The sequence below is a fragment of the Haliaeetus leucocephalus genome, unplaced genomic scaffold (genome assembly GCF_000737465.1).
Source record: "Haliaeetus leucocephalus isolate CR32 unplaced genomic scaffold, Haliaeetus_leucocephalus-4.0 Scaffold295, whole genome shotgun sequence".
In the NCBI taxonomy this organism is placed as follows: domain Eukaryota; kingdom Metazoa; phylum Chordata; class Aves; order Accipitriformes; family Accipitridae; genus Haliaeetus; species Haliaeetus leucocephalus.
Genome location: NW_010972731.1, coordinates 8,418,646 through 8,439,651, shown reverse-complemented (window position 1 = coordinate 8,439,651; position 21,006 = coordinate 8,418,646). Strand labels below are relative to the sequence as shown.

The 21,006-nt window shown below is 46.3% G+C and overlaps 1 protein-coding gene across 1 annotated transcript in view; it reads right to left on the bottom strand.

The window, feature by feature from the left end:
• The window catches only part of LMF1 (lipase maturation factor 1), a 203,670-nt gene that overhangs the window by 27,036 nt on the left and 155,628 nt on the right, over positions 1-21,006 (bottom strand). The window contains exon 8 of the mRNA XM_010570606.1: positions 987-1,152. Coding sequence (XP_010568908.1) covers positions 987-1,152 — 166 coding nt within the window. The remainder of the gene's footprint in view (positions 1-986; positions 1,153-21,006) is intronic.

Sequence of the window (21,006 nt, the reverse complement as noted above, 5' to 3'; positions counted from 1 at the left end):
ATCTGTTATGCAGCCCCGTGAAAAATATCCCAGTGTTGCTTGTGCAGGCGATCTTCTGGAACCGGGCTGCTTGAAAACTCCCTTCAGAAGGAAACATCAGCCACATTGATCCCCTTTGTTCAGTTACAAACCCCCTTGTATTTGCTTTTCCATATCCAGGCTACGAACATGAATTCACCTCCTCCCTGCTTCGAGGACCTCGCTCCCGGCCGTGGCAGTGCCCACGAGCAGCTGCTCCTCTCGTCTTCTCCAAGCAGGACATTGAACGGGGAACGGCCACCTTCCCAGCAGCCACGTCTCTTTCCCAGTTAGCAAAAGAGTTGTTGGACCCACAACGGTTCTTTCTAGAAGACCAACCTCATGTCCAGTTACTTAACCAGGGAAGCAGAGTGCTCGTGCAGCGCTAGCACCCATGGGTGCAAAGGGCAGGAGGGCAGATGGGTCACAGGGCCACCGTGCCACGGGGGAGAGAGGAGAGCAAAGGTGACAGCTGCTTCTGCACCCAACTTCTACCAAAAAATCCTCACCTCAACCCACTGGGTCTTTCGTACTTGACTTTAAATAGTCAAAATCAAAAAAAAAAAAAAGGTAAAAAAAAATAATAAATCACAGGATAAATCGTGCATCTCCACGTTGCTTCTTTCGGCTTGGAGTCTGACGCTCACTGGGGTGAGAACGGGAAGGACTGACTCTCGGGAGCAGAGGTCTCAGACTTGCTGCGGACACCGGCGCTGCGAGGAGGACGTGTCCTTTAGCAGCAATGTCCCCGCAGACCCTCATGAACCAGCCACTGCCTTCATGCTCCCCATCCGCAGCACCAGGTCCAGGCACCCTCCAAACCCCAGAGGAGACCAGGCAGGGGCAGAGTCATCTCCCTGCCCACCCAGGTTTGCTCCAGGAGGAGACGACGGCTTTCGAGATGAGCACACCAAACACACCTCTGTGCCAGTTTTCCCCCTCTGGGAATAACTCACCCAGGGGAAGCTGCTCGCCGGCCGCCTCTTTGAGCTGCATCTCTGCCACCCGCTCCTTCACCCCTCCTCGCCTGGAGCTGAAGAGGAACCCCAGGCTGCCGTCGTCGAAGCAGGCGATGCTGGGCACGATGGTTAGCCAGTTGAGAAAACTCAGGTTTCCACTTATGATCAGAAGCACCTAAACGGGAAAGAAAGCAGCAGAAGGTGTTGCATCTGCTTAAATGACGACAGAAAAGCGTGGGGAAGGAAACGCCGGATAGATTTTAGCACCCTAGCACGTACTTTGCTGATTTTCCACGATTGCAACAGTGATGGCAAACCTTTCCCTCCCTGCCCAGGCTACAGCCCAAATGTACCCCACTGGCTTGCAATGCGAGCTCTGCCCTTGCTTTCAGCAGGAGAAAGATCAGCCAGGGTATAGTGTGACTCGATTTCCATAGTGCTCCCGGTGACGGCGCAGCGGTTTGGCCCCAGGGGAATCGTCTGCTTCCTGCTTATGCCGATGTATCTGTGACAGCAACGTTCCTGAAACCCTTCAGGAGGAAATATTGGAACTTCTAATTAAAGAGCAGCATTAAATATAGAAGTGTGCAGTTTTTAAGAGGCTTTTTTTTTTTTTTTAATTTTAGCTTTTATTGGCCGTTTAGGAGACTGTCTTGCATGTGTAAGGCAGAGAAAGTGGAAAAATCTGTGAGCCTTTGGAGGAGTCTCCATAAATATCTGTACACATTGGGAAAGGCTTTTTGTAGGCATGCCTTATTTTTTGTCTTACTCTTACAATGACTTGAAAACCATGAGGAACCTTCTTGCCATTCCCCAACAAGCCCTACCGAGCATCAGGTGGTTGTCTTTGGGCACTGCCCATTTAGCCTTCGTCATGAATCACATCTTCACAGCACATGGCTTCATTTTGCAGCTGTAAGATGGCACTTCCTCGCCATGTTCACATGTCAGCCAGGGGGAAGGTGCAGGTAAACCCCTGCTCAGGGTACATGCAAATCCCCCGCCAGAGCCTTTCATTAGAGCTTCATATAAACCCGAATACACAGAGCAATTTCTGCTTCTCACAAGCATTGTTTTTAACTTCTGTTTTTCTAGCCTAAATTTATTCAAGCCCAGTCTATACTTACTCATTTTTTTCTAAGCCAGTGTTTTACCTGTTCACAGATCCCCGTTTTCTTTGTACAGTTACATCTCTTCTCCACTTTTATACTTTAAAGCATGCCAAACTGCTCTGGCCTCCTCTCCCAGAGGAATTCCCTGCCTGCTTATCCCAGCAGCCATGCCCTCAACCCGCGCAAGGTTCAATCAATCTTTCTGGGTGCTGACAAGGACCGTACGGAGGATATCAGATGGGTCCCACCATGAACTCGTACAGCGATGCTAACATTTCTCACGCTCCACCAGACTTACCCCTCCCGCTGTGTTTTAACGCCACATTTACCTTTGCCACCGGGGTGTCACGGTAGTGCTTGCCAACCTGTGGACACAACCCCTACACATAAGCAATTTCCAAATACGCAGTTCCCAGTATCACACAGACATCTCTGCTCCTAACCCGTGGTGCGTCATCCCGCGTGTCACACAGCCCAATTTCATCCCATCTGCCCGTTAACCTTTGGAAGGCAGGAGCCCGAGCTGCACTGACACCACCAAGGATGCTGAGAACTGTCAGACTCAAAAATATGTTGCTTTGCTTTCACATGCAATGTGATTTTTAACCAAAAGCGTCTGAAGCATTTAATTGCTCCATGTTTCATCCGAGAAGGGATCGCTGCCAGCTCAACCTTGCTGACGCTGAGACTTGCAGCAGATGCAGAATGGACGCTGCGAACTCGCTCCAGTGCCAGCAAGATGACGTGTCAAATGAAGCCAACCCCAGGGTGGTGGCCGTGAAGACACATCTGGGTTTCCCCGGGGCTGTCCAGCCATCGCAACGGTCACAAAGGAACACGTTAGGAGCGATTTAGCGTGTTGGCATAAAACAATATATGGGAATCCATGCACACAAAGACAAGAAGAAAAAAGCAGCTGATGTCTGTTCGGGACTATTTGAGTTTTGAGGACGATTTGGATTCTTGTCCCATTAGTCACATTACTTAGGATTTAGCCCTAATTAACTAGCTGTTCCTCAGACACGTTAAAACAAAAGAAGTGGAAAAAGGAAAAAAAAGAAAATAGTCTCACCATCTTATCCATAAAAAATGAAGGTTATAAAGCTGACTTAATGTATTACACGTCGAAAAATAATGCCCTGATGTAACGAAGTCATTTATTTTCCAGCCTTCAGACCAGCTAATGAGAACTTCCCCACCTTCCGGCTGGGTTGAAAGCTGTAACCTTGATTGGCACCACTATTATTTTATTTAAAGAACACTTCTCCATTCACACAGCTGAACTTTATCCTCCCGTGAACTGTTTACTCACAATTTTAGCACATGTGGTCAAGGAAGACTTTCAAGACAGTGCAAGACCAAACGCGCGAACCCACAAACACCCCCAACATCCCGCCGCAGGCAGAGGAGCTGCAGCGTGGACCACGCTCCTGCCAGATTAACCTCAGCCCTGCTGCCGGTCTCCTCCTCTCAGCAAAGAAGTGATGAAGCTTTCGGAAGCCCTGAGGAGATGCAGAAGCTGAAGGGCTGACCACAGACCCAAGAGGCAGAGCTGAAGTTCTCCGCTGCTCCTCCAGCCCATGCTGCACCCCAGGACAGCGGGTCTCAGGAGGAAACCCAGCTGCCTTGAAGAGCGAACTCAAGTCAAACGCAGGAAAACTCCTCGCGAGCTGGAGACCACCACAAACTTCCCACTCCCACAGCAAAGCACACCTTTGGGTCTGCCTTCTCCAACATACGCAAAAACCCCACAATGAACACCAAAAAGCTACATCCCGAGCAAAGAGGAAAACTTGCTGAACCTTGCAGGTTCTCCTCCTTGGCCAGGATGATGAAAGTTCAGACAGGTACTGGCAGATATCAACCCCACGGTGTAACGCATCACGTAGCCACTATCGTGGTAAAACTTCTACAGCACAAGACAGACCGCACAACAGCAAGTCTTTGCCTAAATCCTGGGATGTCTGGGAACGCTGCAATATATTTTTTACATATTTCTTCATGCTGCCCTTGGCTTTTAAAGAGGTGTCTCTTGACCTCACTCAGAGGTCTCTGACCTCTTGCTCAAGAGCAAGGTCTCCACGGCAGGGCCAACCGTACGGGTGGGTGCAAAGAAATGAGCCCACAATCTTACTTCACAAGCAGCACGCTTAATTTGTTTTCAAGGGCTTTTGGGCATTACCCGGGGGGTTGTTATTAGGATTTTGTTATACTCACGTAACATGAGGAGGCTCCAATTGCAACGTGGACCCATTTAGCTTGGACTTGCCAAAACAGATGGGAAGAGGACAGTTCCTGTCCTGAAAAAAACCTAAATCTAAACATACCGGACAAAGTTAGATCAAAATTAGGATGTATTACAGCTGTGTTACAGGCAGAGAGCGGAAGAATTTTGGCACCTAATTCTTATTTCAGCAACACTCTCTGGGGATATCACCTTAAAGAACCTCACTCAGGATCACATAAGGAGTCTTGCAGCAGAACCTGAAATAGGACCCAAATCTCCCAATTACAAATCCAATGTCTTAATTACAAGTCCCCCCCAAAATACCTGCGTGCCCAAACACTGGTCTCTGGAGTTTCCCCATGGTTTATCCTGGAGTGCCCCCACCCAGTGTGCCCTCTCCTTCCCTGAAACAGGCTCACTGTGGTGCTTACTCTCCCGCTCGAAAATAAGAGGTGGTCTCCCAAAATACTATTCCACAATGCAAACACCAATAACACATGCACAATTTCGGTCTGAGGACTTTCAGCCAGTGTTCTGTTAAAAAGATGTATGTTTTGTCATTAAAAACAACAACAAATAAATGTTAAAAACACGTCATTTCATATTTTATATGATTGGCACCATTTTTTAAAACACGGTGATTTGCAAGTTACAGTTTTCAAAACCCCAGCAGGACTCTTCAGTAACAGTCACATAATCTTAAAAAAATAAGAGATCTGACCAATTACAGTAAGTAACAAAAGTCCTAACTATTATTTAGTTAAAAAAATAATTACTTATTTATCCTGAGTTGGATAATTATCCAGAATTATGAGGGGAAAAAGTATTTAAATCTGAATTACATACACATGTTAGGTCCTTGAACATAACATATTACACTTGAGGTTTGGTGCTCCCCCTTTGACCCAAATGTGATTTAGTTGAATGCATATTAATCAGCCTGTACTCAGTAACACACTTGTCACTTAGCTGCTTTGTTAGGAAACTCTGATCCTTTTCTGATGTGATTTGCCTCGTGCAATTGCAGTAATATTAAGAAAATAGTTCTGCGCTTTGCCACTTCTGCCGAGGCTCGTTTTACAGCTTTGTACGGAGCAACTGGGTGGTCCATGGGAGTTTTTTTTTTAGTAGTGATTCACCTCTCTTTATTGCTTGGAAGTCAGAAGCAAGGTATCTTATTTCCACCAGCCCTTAAAAATCAGGGGAATCAAAAATAATACAAGTTTGGCGTTTTCTGGTCTGTGGGTGGAATCACGAACCTGACACATTTTTAACTTCAGTTATTTTGACCGAGTCTCGACGCTCGCGCCAGCGGCTGCGACTGCTGCCCAGGTACCGGCAGCGGATTCAAACACGGGTTAAAATTATACCCTGCCCGAGGGGGGCTGAGCACCGTGAGCCCCTCAGCTTTGCAAAAATAAACCTCAAAGGAACTCCCGCTTCGAAGTCGATTAACAAGAAAACAGATGATTTTTCAAACATGCTGAGGGGTGGCTGTCCTAGCAAACGGTTTTGTGGCCGTTTTTGCATGAGATATGTGTTATTTGATTGATGTGTCCGGCCAGCATTAAGGGCGAAGCTTTGTCAGCTGAGCAACCGGTGTCTTCTGCAGCACTGATCCTGCGAGCGCGGCATCCCCCAGGGCTGGTGGATCCTTTGCGATTCAAACTAGTATTTGCCTTGGCAGGCAGCGCACATTTACCCAAAGCCTTCCTTTTCTGCGTGAAACCTCCTAAGCCTGTGCGTCCTGCTCCGGCAAAGTGGAGTTGCGCTGGTAGCTGGTGGGAAATTTAATTTAACATGAATTTCTAAGGGCGGTGAGGGCAGAGATCATAGAATCCTAGAACGGTTTGGGTTGGAAGGGACCTTAAAGATCATCTAGTTCCAACCCTCCTGCCATGGACAGGGACACCACCGACATCACCGTGCGCTCATCTCCTGCCCTGGGAACTGAAGCTGAGGCCCGACGCTGGTGCTGGTGCTTTGGGGTAAGCCACCAAACTTCCCAAGGTCTTATTTCACCCACGTGCAAAGCAGGTGCGCGGGTGCTGGACCTCCTCCGCACCCACGTTTGGAGGAGAGGACACCAAACCCCTCCAGGAGCCGGCGCTGCCGGCGTGGCAGAGCACGGAGAGCATCACTGCTCCTTCCCCGTCGGCTGCAGGAAGGAGGAGAGCTCGTTGCGCACATCTCTCGGTAATTTTGGCCTTTGCACCACGCCAGGCTTGGCCTTTCGGTGCTCCGACCACAATCGCAACCCAACCGTATCTTCCTCTCTCCACCCTCTGGAGCTCTGCTGCGGTGGATGGGCTGTGCCCTCCCCACCTTGGTCTCGATTTGTGTTTACTGAGTGTCTTTCTCTTGCTGGACAATATTTAAATGCACAATTATAACAAACAGATGGTATCAACCCCTGTGGTGATTTTTAAAAATTTTTTATTAAAGCACAGTATTAATCATGGTAATTGGGTAGGAACTTTAAGGTTATAAAACTACAGCATGTCTAATGAGCGAGCTCCTTATAGGAGGAACTGAGGTTTTTAATCTAATAATGTCAGTTTTATGGATTATGACTGGAGTTTTATGAAGTGTGATATGAAATACTGTGGATTCATGGCTCTCACTGGATTAATTTGGAAAAGTAGCTTTCCTGGTTCTAGGCCCAAAAACAATTATTCCTTACATTTCTGTCCCCTGCACTGTTACCAAACCCCTCTGTCAGAAAATGGGCACCTACACCCATAACTTTTTTACAGGTTAGACTTCTTTGTTTGGCTGGTTTTTATTTTTTTCAATCACAGATTGTTATAAACATACAGTAGGTAGGAGAAGCTCATATGCTGTGTAGCAGACTATATTTGTCCAGAAGGAACAACAACGGGCTGTAAACTCTTAAACGCGGTCGAGGGCTGGCTGGAGCTTGCAGACTCCATCCGAGCACGGGGACGTGGTCACCACGCAGCGCTCGAGCTTTCTGATATTGAGCCACTGGCACAGAAGAGCCAGAATTGGGGTGCCCGGAAGAACTATAATTTATTTAAAGAGAAAAACATAGGAGCAGAGGGCTGGAAGAGATCTCAAGAAGCCGTCCAGTCTTTCCTGCTGCCCCAGGGTAGAGTTGTCTCTACGTGCACCTTTGTGTGTTTGTCTAAACTCTTCCCAGAAGCCTTGTTGGGTGATGGAGCCAGGTCCCTGGCCTTCCTGGGCTACCTGTTCCATTATCTTTAAATTATTCCTAATACCATTCTTAATCCCATGACTCCTTCTCTGCCCACAGCCATCAAAGACTGTTCTCTTCTATCTGCAATAGCCTTTCATATAGGTGAAAACTGTCCTTTGTCCACTGACTCTTCCCTCCCAGTAATGGTCTCCTTTGGATTAAATGATCCCAGTTGGTTCAGCTGTGCCTTGTGAATCCAGTCTCTACATCTCTGCTTATTCTTACCCTCCTCTGGATTTTCTCCAGCTGGGACATATCTTTCCTGAAGGGAATGCCCAACACTGAGCCACAGCTTTTAGCTCTAGCCCTACCAGTGACAGAGAGCAGGAAGGATTTATATACTCGTAGCACGAAGAACTTATATATTCCAGTAGGACGTTTGCTCCTTCTGCAACAGTGCAGCCCTACCGACTCAATCGCATTGTCAAGATTATTCTGAATACTTATCATCTGTGCCAATACCCTCTACCTGAGCATGGTCTACTAATATTAGACACCGTTAATGAAACCCCTGAATATCCCTAGATAGACCCTGGGGAAGCCCCCTTGATAAATCCTTCCCTCTGACAGTGAGCCATTGATAACTGCTGAATAGACTTTCCAACCTGTTTTGTCCACCAGACAGTATTTCCTACTTAAGACCCTATATTCTTGGGTTGTTTATGATATTTTACATGAAACAGTTTCAAAAGCCTCAGTAAAAGCATATATTGTTTATCCTCTATTCATGTGCCTTGTTTTGTCAATGAAGGAAAGAAGACTGCATTTACATGGTCTGCACTTGGCAAAACTACGATGGCTGTAGTTATCCCACTTGTCTTTTGGAGGTATTTAGAAATGGCCTCTTTCATCATTTTTTCCCAGTAGTTTTCCAGTAATGGCTCTGCAATGTCCTGGCTCTTCCTTTTTTCTCTCTTTAGAGGACAGGTACTTTATTAGCTCTTCTCCGTTCTTTCATTACTTCACCTATGTTCTACGAATTCTCAAAGATAATCACTAACGCTGACAGGATTTCAACAACCAGCTCTTTAACAGCCCTAGGATAGATTTCCTTAGGCTCAGATGATTTGAAAAGATCTAACTTAGCTAAGTACTCTGCAGCTCTCCCCTGCTTGTGGCTGAGGTCATCCTGCTTTGTTACTGGTATTAATTATACCAACAGCCACATGAGATGTGACTTTTTAGTGATGACTGTTACAAAAAAGGCACTAATCATTTCAAGATAAAACACAGACCAAATTTATCAACTAAAAAAAATAGGATGTAGAAAAACCAAAAGTAAACCGCCTTCCTTGCACACAAAATACAACAACCGCTTACTCACTCTGTGCTAGTGAAAGCTGGAGAAAAGAAAAGCCCAGCTCATTTGTGCACTGTCAAAACTGCAGTACCAGGGTCCCACATGGATCTTCTCACTGCAGATCCCCAGAGCCACAAGTGATCAGCTCTGCCGACTGGGACAGCGAAGACCCCCTCCTCCTGATGGACCTGCTGCTGGATGACCAGAACTTAGAACGCTCCTCAACAGACTTTGCATGTCACCAAGGAAAGAGGAAATCAGACTTTTAAGATGGATTTAACGGATCCTTATGAAGGAGCAGATGTGAGGAGGAGCCCAGGTCAGCACCCAAGAACGCATGTGCCGTGCTCTCCGGAGCTACCAGGGAAAGCAGTGGCAAGAAGCGGGAGTTTGGAAATGACCCAACCAGGCCATGCCTTTGAGCAGAGGGGGACAAATCCCGGTACGGATGACACCAAGGGAATGGGAGATTTGCCATCGCCTACCTCAATCTGTTTGCCCAGTCCCCCAGCATTGCTCCTCGTTCCTCTGCCAGCTTGCTCTCTTTCTGGTTTTCCTCTGGGCACCCAGCAGCCAGGCTAGGTGAAAGGCAGATGGTGGCATACTGGTGCCACTGGAATTGAAAGCACAAGCGCTACCGGCTGTGTTGGGGACACTTCATCACCCACAGCCTCGGTGCCATCTGTGCCTGGGATGGATCTTTAAAAAGAAAATACCAGCGCTCTCTGAACAGGCATACATCGCTTTGGTTTTGGTTAAGTTGTTAACTCTGCTCTCCTGAAACCTGCGGCCCCACCGCCAAAGAATCTCTTACTCTTAGGACAAGCTGAAACTCATAACATCGAAAGTTGGTCCTTCCTGTAAGAGATAGGAAGGACAAGCCTCAAAAGCCAAATTTGATTTTAATGTGCCTCCAGTTACTTGCGTACCATGAAAACATAGCCTCCCACAAAGAAAAACAGGCTATCATTCCCCCATCTGGTTTCAGTTTGAAAAATACTTATATATGTAGTTTTTCCCAAAAGTTATTGTAGGCACGGGCAAAAAATTCCCATTAAATGACAACAGCAAGAACATTTAATTTTCCCCTATTATTAATTTAATCTCTTGTTAACTTCTTGATTCAACATTTGCATGAGGATTTAATCTCTGCTTTGCAGAGCTATTTAGTGCAGAAAAATACATAGGAAAATAATTACCTCTGTCCACTTGCTCTGTTTTAGACAGCAGATAAAATGGTTTTGTGAATCCCACAGACATTCAGAAAGCTATTGGAAGTACCAGGAGAAAAAGAAGCAAAGTCAGTTTTGCCGGTAAGATGAGAAAGAAGAATGTGGCTTGGCTTCGGTTTACTTTTGGATGTGCAGTCAATTAGGTGATCTCAACTTAATTCACATTACAAAACACAGCCCACGAGAGAAAGCGAACTCCTTTCTCTGTGGGAACACCTGATCACAGGAGACCCGGATGCTCCTCAGAGACCTCAGCCCTGAGTTTCCAAAAAGGGTGGAAGCACCTACCCAGCTCACTGGGAATATCGTGGAGTCAGGAAATAGCCCAAATTTGGTATCCAAACCATGATTTCATAGGCGAAGGCTGAGTATTTCCTTCCCACAAGATGATAGGAGAGAACCCACATACTATTACCACACTTAATACAGAAATAAGAAAATAATAAACCTTGAGATGCCCTTGAGCTGTGCACCTCCAGTTAGCCAGGGGTCACTCGGACATGACCAAAGATATGCAAATGATTCATTTAGAGCCAGAGGAATTAGCTAGAATTCAAAGCATTTATAATTCACATGCTATATACAGAGTTTTGTTTGCCTGAGTAGCTACGGCTAGGGACTTGAACAACTGTGTTAAAAAAGACCCATATTTATCCCTGAAAAGCAGAGGTCGGTATTTAAAATATTTATAAATACTTGTATAGTCACAGACTCCCCTGAACTTACAAATGTAGAATAGAAATATTGAGGAATTAAATAACTATAGACGCCCAAAAGCAATTATGCAGCAATCTGAACTAAAATTTGTCCTTGAGCTGGGTCAGATTTTGACATATTACAAATAGCACTGTAAGGCTTTTGCAATCCCCAGGTCTGAGTACCAGGTCTAAAGTTACAAACAGAACTGTGCTAAAGCAATAGGGAACCAAACCCTTTCCATTCCTGTTATATACCCGACATTTGTTCTTGATCTAAATGTGAAGCAATATAAATGTCTCACTCCCTACTCATTTTTAATTTGTAGCTATATGAACCACCTACTGTAGTTCCCACAGATTATGGGATTTGACTGCAGAGCATTTCTATGGATAAGCAGAATTTCCAGATTTTCAATGGAAAAAATTTTAAAGAGAAGCAAGAGAGTGAAAGTGGAGTGATTATGGTTTTTTTTATATATATATGTAAAAACCCAAATCTCACGCTTCAGCACTCCACCTGACCTCCAGTGACGAGCGGTCAGGAGAAGTACGGGCGGACGGCGGCTCGGTGCGGGCTGCCCCTTCTGAACCACCCAGGACTGGGGTTGGGATACTGGGATGAGAGGCAAGTCCAGTACCAAAAGGGTTAAACTTACCTTCCTTTATCATGTAGCCCAAGACGTTGCAGTAAGTATTCCTGTTCTAGGAAATTTTATACGTCTAACTCGATTACCAAAGTATTGTGGGTGAATTTAGGATCGGTTGCTCGCTTTGGGTCTGAAACACAACCGGACTCCTCCCGTCCTGCTCCTGCAGAGCCGAGATATGTCTCCGAATTACTGACTTTGACACATTTATTCTGCTCTGCAGCTTTGTTATGTAAAATACCTCTTGGTGTTGCTTGATCCGTTGACTCTTGCTAGAGGCTACAGTGTTCCACATTAATATATTACAGGCTAAATAACTGCCGAAGGACTGTTTATGTAAGTGTTGAACCAATATAAAATGAAAGAATAATTTTACAGAAGGAAGGAATTTTTTGCTACTCTGCTCTGAATTATCAACATCTTTCCATCCCTGATGGTGAAGTTACTTCCTAAAGGGGGAAGCTGTCACGAAGACACTTAATGGCAAAAACCTTTCAACACCTTATTTATTTTTTTATGAAAGGCCAAAGAGCATTTCCATGGACCAGCAAATCTCAATGAGCTTTTCAGCAGCATCCTACATTAGAGGACCAAGTTCAGATAATTTCTTCCTGATTTTACTCCAATTTGCTCCAAAAAGTTGATTTCAGTGGCAGACCTCCTAGATGAGGATGCTGTTTAAGGTGAGGAAGGCAAGTCCAGGTAAGACCAAGTCCTCCAATTTTGGGACAGAGAGCTTCTCCATGGAGAACGTGTCAGCACATGAAAAGAGGGTGGCAAAAGAGTGAGGGAGACCCTCTCTACAGACCTTCAGCTTTTGAGCTCATACAGGGATAACTCAGGAACAATTCTAGCTGCTAACCCAAACCAGCCCTGCAGGCAGGTAACCCCCAGGAGGCACCGACTCAAAACACTAACCATCAGCAGAAGACTTGGCAGGTCACCATCAAAACTACTGTCGCCGTCAGGAGGAGGTGGAGCAGGAAGAGGCAGAGCTACCGGAGTGAACTAACTCGTTGGTTTGTACCAGCATGACATCAGGATCTGGCCCCGATTCAGTCCCGAGAAAACCGTATTAGCATGTAATTATGGGGCCTTGTGTGGACTTTGAAACAGGATGTAAAACCAAGTTCCTGATTACTCATGGTCATAAAAGAGACCATGGAATTTTCTACGAAGCCGGGAGAAGTATGATGCAGAGACCTCAACCCAAACTCCAAGTCAGGTTGTTACAACCAAGGGCCCCACGGCCCTTCCCGGCATCCCGGTGGGACCCTGCAGCCCTGGCAGCTGCTCCCTGCGGCACACAGCTGAGGAGCGGTGATGTCCCACCGCCGGCACAGAGCTCCAGACGTGCCGTTTGCAAAACGCTTTAGGATCCATCCACAGGACAAGAGCGCTGTGGAAAACCAGAGTATTGTTCCCCCCAAGTGTGCCTGGGTTTCTTCACTCGGCGCGAGAGCAGCACTCGTTCCGATTAGCTCATTTCATCAATAAAGTCAAACAGCACATTAAAAAATTTCTACATCTATTAACGGTCCAAGTGTTTCACTAACCAGCTCCGTCCTGCTCATTAAAAATACTTTTATAGCAAATTTAGAGTTCAAGTCCAGCAGAAGTGCTCTGCTTCAGTGGTATCTCAAGACGGGTTATGTTGGAAAGAGCCCCATGCCACGTGCTCCGGAGGGACGTCAGGCTCTGCCCTCCATCTGCCTCCTCCACGGGGAGAGCAGGTTGGAAAGGACTTTTTCCAATCATAATTTGTGGATTTATCAAAATATTACATGGGCCAGACCCAGCTCTGAGCACCTTCCCCGGGAACCCTGTTCCCATCCAGGATGAAGACCACCGTTCTGGTTTGTGGGACGCCATCAGATCTGAGCTTGCAGAGGTGACTCACAAGTGCAATCGCCATCCTGTGTCTGATATTTTCTTCTTGTAGTAAGAGCAACAGGATCAGGCTACGGACTCCTCGAGCACCCGCTCTCTCCCCGTGCACAGCCCCAAACCCCAGCGGGCCGCCAGCTCCCAACCCCTGCGGTCACAACGAGACGCGTGTGCTGGGCGACTTGCACGTCAACGTGGAGCAGCTACGAAACCAGGTCTGTCACCAGTGGGGACAGTCAGACACAAGATAAGGCAGATCAACGGCAAAGAAGCTGAAAGCAGTTATCTGACTGTAAAAAATGATAGAATTACTTTTTCTTCTTGTTAGCACAGCATTAAGGTCTTCTCAGAGGGCAACAGCAGCAGTATTTAATGATGAGCTCTTGCCTGTTTTGGTTAACAACCAGCAGCTGGTCTGTAATATCAAAACCAACATTTTTACTGAAAAGTGATTGAAGAACGCACCCGTGAAAAATGGTTTCACAGCTTCCTTTCAAGCCGGTTTCCAATTTGAGCTAGACACCTAGTAAATAGTATTACAGCTTTAAAAAAATAATCCTAAATATAACCATGTCTTTTGGACAGCACTAGCTGGACTGGGCAATATTTGCCTAGTCAAGTTGTTCTGGGAGCATTTTGCTGCAGGTTTTTATTTTTCCTCTCTGCTGAGGTCTGCTCCATACTCAGATATTAAGACATCATAAGAAAAATTCCAACATGGCAATTAATCATTAACTGTCATAGTTTTCCATAAGGTGCAAATTTAAGGTTATAAAACTGTCAAAAACCTAAACAGTTACACGGGCTGCTTCTGCTGTTGGCTGGATGCGCTTCTGGAAGCGGACACAGACAAATACCTGCGGTGCCGTGGGCTGCGGCGCTTCGGGAGCAGCCGGGACGACGTGCACCCGCGGCAGGGACCGTCCCGTGGGAAACCGGGTGGCTGCCGAGAGGTGGTCGTGGCTGGACCTCTGGCTGGCGGGTCATCCCGGCGAAACCACCCCGGGCGGTGGTCGTTTGTAATGCGAGGTTCGGTAAGGAGGTGGTTTAGTGGGCGTGGTGGCATTGGGTTGATGGTTGGACTCAATGATCTTAAAGGTCTTTTCCAACCTAAATGATTCTGTGATTCTTAAGAGCCCACCAAACGTCTCGTCCGCAGCCTGCGAGTCACCCTGGAGATGCCTTTGGTGAGCCATGGAGCACATGGCTCGTCTTCTAGTGGATAGGAAACAAGGAGGGAATGTCAGACGGATGAATTAAGAAGATGCGAGGACGTGGGAAGCCCTCAGCAGAGGAAATACTGCCTTTATGTTGACAGATTATAGGTCCCCTCAAATGAAAGGACCTTAGGTCCACACTTCTAAGGAATATGGAATATGGGACTATGGGAAGTCACTGCCACATGGTGGTGTTTTGAATTCAGTTGTGTGCAAAAAACCAAAAGTAGGTCACTTACTCAAGCGGCAAAATTATGGCCCTTTGTCTTTCCACAGTAGCAGGGATCAAGAACGCCTCAGCAGGCGTCCATAGCACCTTGGACCTTCCCAAAAGGTACACGGGTTTGAGGCACGGCAGGTTTCAGAGGACTGAGACCAGCGTACAGCCCCACGGGGCCTTTCCCACCAGCTTCAACAGGACCCAGACGTTGCAAGGACAAACCAGTGGTTTGACTCATGAGTTGGTCAAACCACAGACGCCGTTTCATTTGCCATTTCTGCTTCAGAGCAAGCATTATCTCCTGATATTAACATACAGGAAAAGAAGTATTCAGCAAAAGCATTTTTCACCCTAGTAGCAATAATCCTTGTTTGAGGTCTATCCTGTTTTAATTGCAATCTGGAATAGGCTGTCAACAGGCATAAATCAATAACTCACTCACCAATTACATGGCAAAGCACAGAACTCCACTGTAATAAATGCTAGATGATTATTGAATTATCAATAATAAAGTAGAACAGTATTAAGACTAGAAAGTTAAAGCCCTTTTTCCAGAATATCCTTTTCTCTACTAATTAGGACATTCTTCACTAAGAGACGTGTGGGTTCAAAATTCCCTCTGTAAGAAATGATGCGAATTAAACCCTGCTCTCTCAAATCCTGGATCAGTCTGAAGTCACATGGAACTGTTTATATTCCTTGATTGAAGGAATGCTAAAATACTTCTGGCGAAAATACTTCAATTCCCTTTCCACATACAGTCATTGCAGGCTCCTTTGAAATTCACTTTTTCTACAATATTTAGACATATCTAACAATTGCCAAAATAAGAGCAAACCCCATTAGAGAAGGAGAACACATCAGAAAAAATCTATTCTGATAGCAAACTTTTTGCCTAGTATCTGTCCAGGTCTTGGTAAAATTTGGATTAAATTGGTATAAAAGACAGAGTATGGGGAAAACAATGTTCTTTGGAATCAATTTAGATGGGCAGGCTAAGTACCTCAAATCTCAGACAGGCCTGGCACAGGGAAATGGGATCTGTGTTACGAATCCCTTTCAAAACAATTCAAATCCAAGGTTTTGGTTCGACCAATTGTGGAGACATAGCAGCCAGCTGCAAAAGCTGGATCGGGACTGCGCTCCCCAAATTCACGGGCATTTCAATCCCAGCACAGATTCAAACTCATCTTTTCCTTTTAAAGTTAAAAGGAAAGGACACGACCACATCCGCAGGCATAAGGAAAATGCAAGGAAAAAGTAAAGGGGATGTCACATCTGATCAGCTTGACACTATGGTGGAAAACACTGGTGGCTTCTCTGATTTATATCTTTCTGCAGCTACTTTCTTTGCCTCATTAAAGTACATAATTTCAGTAACTCTAAGCTCTTAGCAACATCTGCAGTAAAATATTTAACTTGGGTTGGCTACTCAGTGTCACTGAAAGCCAAGGCTGGGCGTATTTCAAAATCCAGGATGACCTGGATTTTTCCACCAAACCAACCTCTCGCAGCACGCTCGGAGCTAACACACGTACGGGCACGGACCTGAGCTGTCGGCTGTGGGCTTCTGCAAGCTCAGGAGAAATAGAAAACAGTTGTGGCGTGAAAACGCACCGAGAAAAAATAATCCGGTGCCTTATTTGGGGCTGGTTACCATTTGATTTTAATAAAGAAAGCCTGCAAAAGCCTCAGGGATAAAAAATGAAGTACTGAATGTAAAAAGTTTAGTAGAAATGCTATGTTTAATAAAAAGAAAAGAGGAGAAACCTAAAGAAAGTGCAGAACAGTTACCATTGCTTTAGCATCTCTGTTGGTGAAGCGCCTTAGCAGCAGGCAGCAAAGCACTGGCTGCTCCCCGCTGCCCTTACCCTAAGCCGTTCCCTCCACTCTATCAGAAAATGGGTTGAAAATTGTGACAAATATATGATGTAACCGGCCAGCTCGCTGACACGTTGCACCGTGTATTTAAAATATGAAATGCCCAACCGGTGGACGTAAAGCCTTTGTTAAATTTTCCGAGGCCAAAAGAAGAAGACGGAAAAAAAGGCATTTTACTTACATCCCAGATGGTAGCTTAGCAATCCCCAAGCTGTCAGTGGCAGGGACTTGAGTAAGTAGCAAATGAAATGTACATCGGGCAAACCCAGATATGCTTAAGAAAACACAAAACGTGTTAAAGAACACATTTCTATGCTGCCATCTGCAGCAGTTTCTTTTCAGTGTTGGGGCGCCTTGCTTGTAATTTAGGTTACAATGGGAACGAGGTGTAAATTATGAAATGATCAAAAAAGGAGAACTTTCAGCTCTTGCCCTCTCCTCCCCAAACAGTTCCTTCTACACAGGACCAAACCATGCCCAAGGACGGCTGGAGGGATGGAGCCAGGGAAGAACGTGCAGAACCCAGGAGGACCAGGATGCTCAGCGTTGCTCCAGCCTCGCTGGGGGGGCTTTTATTTTATCTGTGCATTCGTGTGCACATTTATTTGCCTGTAGAAAACTGAAATCAATCCCCAGTACAGGAACTGATTGCGTCCTTTTAGCAAACATTTAAAAGAAGCTAAAGCCCTGCATTTAGGTTTGCAGAGGAAGACAGAAAAGATAAGGTGCTCTGAAGGGATATATACAAAAGAATAAACTTTGTGCAATTTATCTCCTAGGTAGCTGTCTGCACACATGGCATATTACGGTTTCAAAAGCTGCCTAAGGAGCCTGTCTCCTACAGGGAGCTTTGAAGATCTCAACCATAAAGAGGTTAGTGCAGTGGGTATTTCCTGGTAGTATCGTACTACTTTTCCCAGCACAGATTTGGCCTGTGTCAGATGGGATCACATGAAATGTAGATCCCGGAGGATGCCGGAGAGGAAGCAGAAAATGCCACCCACTTTCAAGGTCACAGCTGCAAGGAGATCCCTGCTCATGCTGCTGCACTGATCGCTTACATATGAGATGAACCTTGAAAAAAGAATGAAAATATATGTATATCAGAATATTCCAGGAAGAGCTGTCACCGGACAGCCTTACTGCTGGCCAAGAACGCCGCAATGAGCCCTTGCGTTGACAAGAACCTAATGGCAGCTGCACTGTTATCAAGAAGAGATGCACTCTTGGAAAAAAGCTGCACGGGGCTTGAGGTTTTCCAGCTCAAAACAATCTCTAGTAGAGGATGAAATACAGCTGCCTGTCCGTGAGTAAGTTCCTACGCTTCAAAGCGAGCGTGTGACTCATTCAACAAAACCCAAGTGCATCAACATCAGCCATGGGGCTGATTTTAAAAGGTTACTCATTATTCACCAGCAAATTAGATTTGTCAACAGACGGAGAGAGCAAAAATTCAGTATCGCCTGGGTCTGTGATTCAAACAGCCTCATCTAGCAAAGTGGAATAACAAGCTCTTCTGAGCCAGGTGACAGCTGGCGTGACATTAAGACAGAAGAGGGGGAACAAGACACAGAGCAGAAGAGCCCAGAACTTGCTTGGCACCGGCTGGTGCTGCTGCAGCGGCGTTTGAAATGGCAGCGATCAGAAGGAGCAGGGATCTGAATACTCCCAGGCTGCTGCACGCCAGCGCGGAGCTGGGAAAAGATGCAGGGAGCTGGGAAAAGATGCAGGGAGCTTTGGTGGTCCGGTTTCTCTGCACCGTCAGCATCATGATTAGCGCTTTGGCAGCGCGGCTGTGTGCGAATGGCCGGTGCCAGGTTAGAGCAGGACGGGACGGCGAGCGGGAGGAAAGGCACTTTGTGAGCCGAGAGCGGGGCAGCAGCACTGCTCACGTCTGCTAGATGAGTTCTGCAAGGAGAGAACCTGGTCCAACCCCTGGAAGGTCCTGGCTTGGGTGGGCATCTACATCCTGGACCTTCACACTACGGACTTCAGTCTGACGCTGTTTCGGGTAGTTTTAGTATTGCTTTGTAGCTTAATTTCTTCTGACAGTGAGAAGGAACCCTTAAGGTTTCTGTAAACCAGCATGTTTACAAGAGAGTGCCAAACAGAGAGCCGGGTCCAATGTGGCCCGCGAGCAGCCAGCCCCACCGCTGCAAAATTACACGATGGAGCACAGGACGTGCCACAAGGCATTAATCTCCCAACGCACAATTTTAGCCTTGAAATCTCTGCGTGACAGATACATGAGCAGCTCAGACATGACTGAGGGAAGTTTAACGAAGCAGCAAATTACAGCTCTGCCCAGGATTTTCCACCCGAGATACCACATAGGTATTTCCCAGTACTCACTCATCGGCAATTGTGGTCAGAGCAGCTCCTTTCTGGCGTCTTGTGGTGGCACCACTGCTGTCATGGTGCTGGTGGTCATGGGTCCCTGGGCCACATCAGGGCACTGTCACCAGGAAACAGATAAGGGTGCCAGCCCAGCACAACAAAAGGTATCATCATGGACCCAGCGAGCTCCAAAGGAGCCCTTTGGTACCTGCTCGGAGGTGTCTTGTGGGTGAGCCTGGTCCTGAAGACCCTCAGGGTTCCCTCTTTTGACCTTGCCTGTGAACTCATGAGTGTTCACGATCAAATCATCAACATCTGGGACTTCTCTAATGCTTTGCTTTCAGGATCTCCACGGGCTTTCCAAACCCAGGAGAGGACAGATGGCAAGACCGAGGCAAGAAGAGCAGCAGTGCAACGCGGCACCTACGGAGACAGGAGCAGGGAGCAGAGCCCACCGAGACACACCTCAGGGGATGCACCCAGCCACTTCTCTGCAGCGACCTCAGCTTTGGAAGACAATTAAGCTGTGGCTTAAGGAACATCAGATCCATTCCTGACCTGATCCATTCACAGAAATCCCTCTGCATCCCCAAACATAGTTACTTTCCCTAACTTACTGATACTTTAAATAAAAGTACAGTTTATTTTGGCTGTCATGGACGGGATGGAGGTTTGCACTCAGACACTGCACCAGTACTGCAAGGCAGAAAAAGCACCACGAAGAGAGAAGCAGCAGAACTGCCACGTACATCCCTGAAGCATCCTCTGACCAGGGCATCTCCACCGGAGCGCGGCCGAGAGCACTGACTGTCCAAGCAGCCAAGGAAAACCACTGCAAGGACTCTTATCACAGTAGTGGATGTGTGTGGAGTATTTCATTTGGCACTCTTTGGAGCTCTCATAATCTTTTCCTTTATGATTAATATTAAACAAGTCATATTCCTTATGGAATTTCCTAACTGTGTCTGTTTATATTTTTCTCTACATCATAGTTAATATTTTAAGATTGTCTCTCTCTTTTTTCTCTTTTATTTCACATTCATATGTTTTTCCTCATTTTATAAATTAGGTTTCTTGTTTAGTAGTCATGACAACATCTGACTGTGGTGGTTACACCACAGCCTGGGGCTTTTTTTTTCCTCCCCCCAAGCTGTCTTAGAAAAAATATCCTTTAAATAAATAGAAGCATAAAATGAAAGGGGCAAGTTCCGTACTGACTCCTCCTCCTTTCCCTCCAATGACCCACTTCAACGAGACTTCCCAGCATGGTGGGTGAGGACTCATTTGGCTTTAATCCTGCAAAGTCTTATCCACTTAGTTAACTTCAATGGGAATACTCAGAGCACATCAAGTGAAACACATATGTAAGTCTTTAAAACCTTGAGGCCTATGCCTGAAAGGCAGAAAGCAAAAAGCTGGAGTTGCGTTTTCCTTCTGGCCGTTGATCTTTGCACAACAGCTAAAGGGTTGCGGTGCTATGGGGGGGAGCACAGAGATGTGCCGCTCCCCGGGAGCGAGGATGGGGTGACTTCTGTGAGATGCTCTAGTTCAACATTATCTTCTGAGCAGGGACCACGTGGACCACCCTGGGACCGGCCACCGCAGCTCCTGCACAGCCACCTGATGGCTTTTGCATCCCTCTCTTGCTCTGGTCCCTCAACAAAACCCAGCGGAGGGTTGGAGGCAGCAGGACCCACTTGCTTCCATCTCTGCGCTCTTCATTTCCATGAGCAGGATATGGTGATTAAAGCCTGCCTGTCAGGGCAACCTGGAGATCAGGCAAAGGAATTTCAAAGCAAAGGGGCATCATACCAACAAATGCATTTTTGTTACCTAGGGAATACTAGGGAATAGCTTTTTTTAAAAAAAGATGAACATTATACTTCAGTCTTTTAGGATGTTGGTAACCAGTAGCTTATAAGGAATTTAGGCTTTTGAAAAAACAGAAGCGTATTTTATCTTAGACTTCTCCCATGAGCACAGTAAATGGCGATGGGTTATGGATCTGTGTTTACCCATGGCAAGAGATATTCCACGGTGTTTTTTACATA